The sequence below is a fragment of the Pterocles gutturalis genome, unplaced genomic scaffold, assembly GCF_000699245.1.
Source record: "Pterocles gutturalis isolate BGI_N339 unplaced genomic scaffold, ASM69924v1 scaffold35180, whole genome shotgun sequence".
Taxonomy (NCBI): Eukaryota; Metazoa; Chordata; class Aves; order Pterocliformes; family Pteroclidae; genus Pterocles; species Pterocles gutturalis.
In genome coordinates this window covers 27,948-30,442 of record NW_010144504.1, presented here as the reverse complement: position 1 = coordinate 30,442, position 2,495 = coordinate 27,948, and the positions used below count along the sequence as shown (strand labels likewise).

The window sequence follows — 2,495 nt, the reverse complement described above, 5'->3', positions numbered from 1 at the left end:
GCGGAGAGGGGGCTTGCGAGTGCCGGGGTCCCGCAGTCCTCCTTCCCTCTTCTTCCCCAGGGCTGGGGCTGGCTTTCTTCCAGCCCTGAAAGGGATCTGCCTGCAACGGGGAGAGGGCTGGGAGGATCTCAGCGCAGCTCCTCGCGAGGCTGGCTTCCCATTGTGTGTGTGCATTGCAGCTGTAGCGTGGAGCTGCCTGCAGCCTGCGCCTCAAGAAAATGTAGGTTAGCGAAGCATTAGGACCCTAGCCTTGGAGGCAAGATGGGTGCTGGGCCCAGCCTGCCCAGGCACGGCTCAGGCTCCCTTTGCCAGTGCTGTGGGGATCCCCAACCCCTTTCCAGTCTGTGGTGCTGCAGTGGGACCTGGGGTTAGTGTGCTCCCCACCCTGCTTGGCTCAACATCCTCCCCAGCACCACAGAGAGCACTCAAGACAAGCACGTAAGTGGGGAGCTTAGCTGTGCTGCAGCCGGCTGCGGGGAGGACTGTAAGCAGAAGAAGACACTGCCTATTAGGAGAACGTTGGGGCAGGTGTTTGTGTTAGCATTGTGTAATGGCCCCAGCTAAGTGCTTGACCTGGTCTCTGAGGCTGTGCTGGTAAGAGTCAGGAAGGTGAAATGAGCCAAAGGACGCTCGTAGAGACAGCAGAAAAGGATATGAGAGGATTTGCTGTGGGCTGGTCCCTGGCCCCTGCAGTCTGTGGCCCTGAGATGGACCCACTGTGAGTCGATTCCTGTGTGTTTCCTACAGAGCAGCAGGATGGCAGAGAAGGGTATGGATCCCACGTGTGTCTCCATTGCCCTGGAGGACACGGTGTGCCACGCCAGCCCCCCAGATGCTCCACTTCTCACCACCCACTTGAAGAAGGTGGAAAACCACATCACAGAGGCCCAGAGGTTTTCCCACCTCCCGAAGCGCTCGGCCGTCAACGTTGAGTTCATTGACCTGTCCTACTCTGTGCGTGAAGGATCCTGGTGGAGGAAGAGAGGTAGGAGCTGCTGGCTGGGGAAGGGCAGGGGAGGGGACCTACCTGCAGGGCTATTGCCCCCCTCTCCCGTTCTGTATGCCTTGATCTTACCCGGGTCTTCAGTATCTCTCTGTGCTGAATTCATCACTTCTCTGACAATTCCCGCTTCAGGCAGCCCCAGCCTCTGGAAGCACAGCGTGCCTCAGCTCTCTGCCTGCTGGTGGCAGCTTGCCTCCGTGCGTGGCAGGGGGGGTGGAGCCACAGCAGGAGGTGCTGGAGCTGCTTGCCCTGCTGTCCCCTGGGCTGGCTGGTGGTCGGGCTCTCCGGCTCCATGGTCCATTTGAGCACCAAGTGCTGTTTGCAGCCGTGCTGTGGCTGGCTGTCCTTGTGGGACACCCACGGGTGGAGGGCAGGCTCATGTCCCACAGCAGTTGCTGCACATCTCTGTTGTTCAATGCTGGAGGGAAAGCAGATCACATCCTAGGGAAGCCTCTGGCCAGGGTTGCATGGAGGAGATGGGGCAGATTTCCTGGTTCAAGGGCAGCTAGGATGGATTAGTTTCCCCAGGACTGTTGTTTGGGGAATGATGTCTGCGTGCGACGTGCCAACAGCAGGAGACCCCAAGGGGTGCCCCAGCTCAGAGCCTGACAAGGAGAATACGTGTGACTTGCAGGGGATTTCCTGTTCGGTGCCTCCCTGTGCAGCTGAGGCCGTGGTCCCCTTTCCTGTGTGCAACTCTAGCTGAGAGCTCAGGGAGGGGAGAGGGGAGGCAGATGGTGGCTGGTGGGTGGTAGTCTGCTTTAATTAGCTTTCTCAGTTAATGGGATGCCAATCAGGCAGCCCCATGAGGTAGAGGGGGGAGCTGATCTGTAGAAGCTAAAGACAAACAGGGATGAGCAGGGGCCTGGGTTGAGCAGACCTGGGGTGCAGGGCTGCTCAGTGGGGTGCCCTGCCAGCCAGGAGTGCCGGATGAGGCCTCTGGCCCTATCTCCAATCAGGCTCTGCAGCTAGGGAAGTTGAGGCACTGAAAGACAGTGGGACCAGCCCCAACATGCCCCAGGATGAGGTCTGCCTGTTTGTCTGGGATGCTGAGGAAGCATCCCAGGAGGAGCCATGGTACAACCATGGGTTCTCCAGGGCAGAGTGTGCTGTAGCATCCAGGAATTCTGGGGACCGGCTGCTTGCCAGTGGGCTAGTTAGTGCCCTGCAGGGGGGAAGGGGGGAGGGCTCCGGCAGCTGGACTGGAGGGGAGCATGCCGAGGGGTGCTGAGATCCCAGGTGGCAGTGGGAGGGACTCTCCTCTCCCCCAGGCCAGGTGCAGGTGTAGGAGTTGGTGGGGAGCTCGTGGTGTCTTTGGCTGCAACCCCCAGGATCTGGCCAGGCTGCCCTGCTCTGCTGAAGCAGGAGGTTACTGGCAGTCAATGAACGCGAGTAACCGCTGCGCAAGCTGCAGTGGCGCCGACGTGAGCAGCATGCGTGGTGCCGGAGCCATGTGTGTGATGCTGGGATGCGCCGGGGTGGGGGGGGGGGC

The 2,495-nt window shown here is 60.4% G+C and overlaps 1 protein-coding gene across 1 annotated transcript in view; it reads left to right on the top strand.

The window, feature by feature from the left end:
• Positions 1-729: 729 nt before the first annotated feature.
• Positions 730-2,495, top strand: part of ABCG4 (ATP-binding cassette, sub-family G (WHITE), member 4) — a 7,344-nt gene continuing 5,578 nt past the window's right edge. The window contains 1 exon segment of the mRNA XM_010085119.1: positions 730-985. Coding sequence (XP_010083421.1) covers positions 757-985 — 229 coding nt within the window. The 5' untranslated portion in view covers positions 730-756.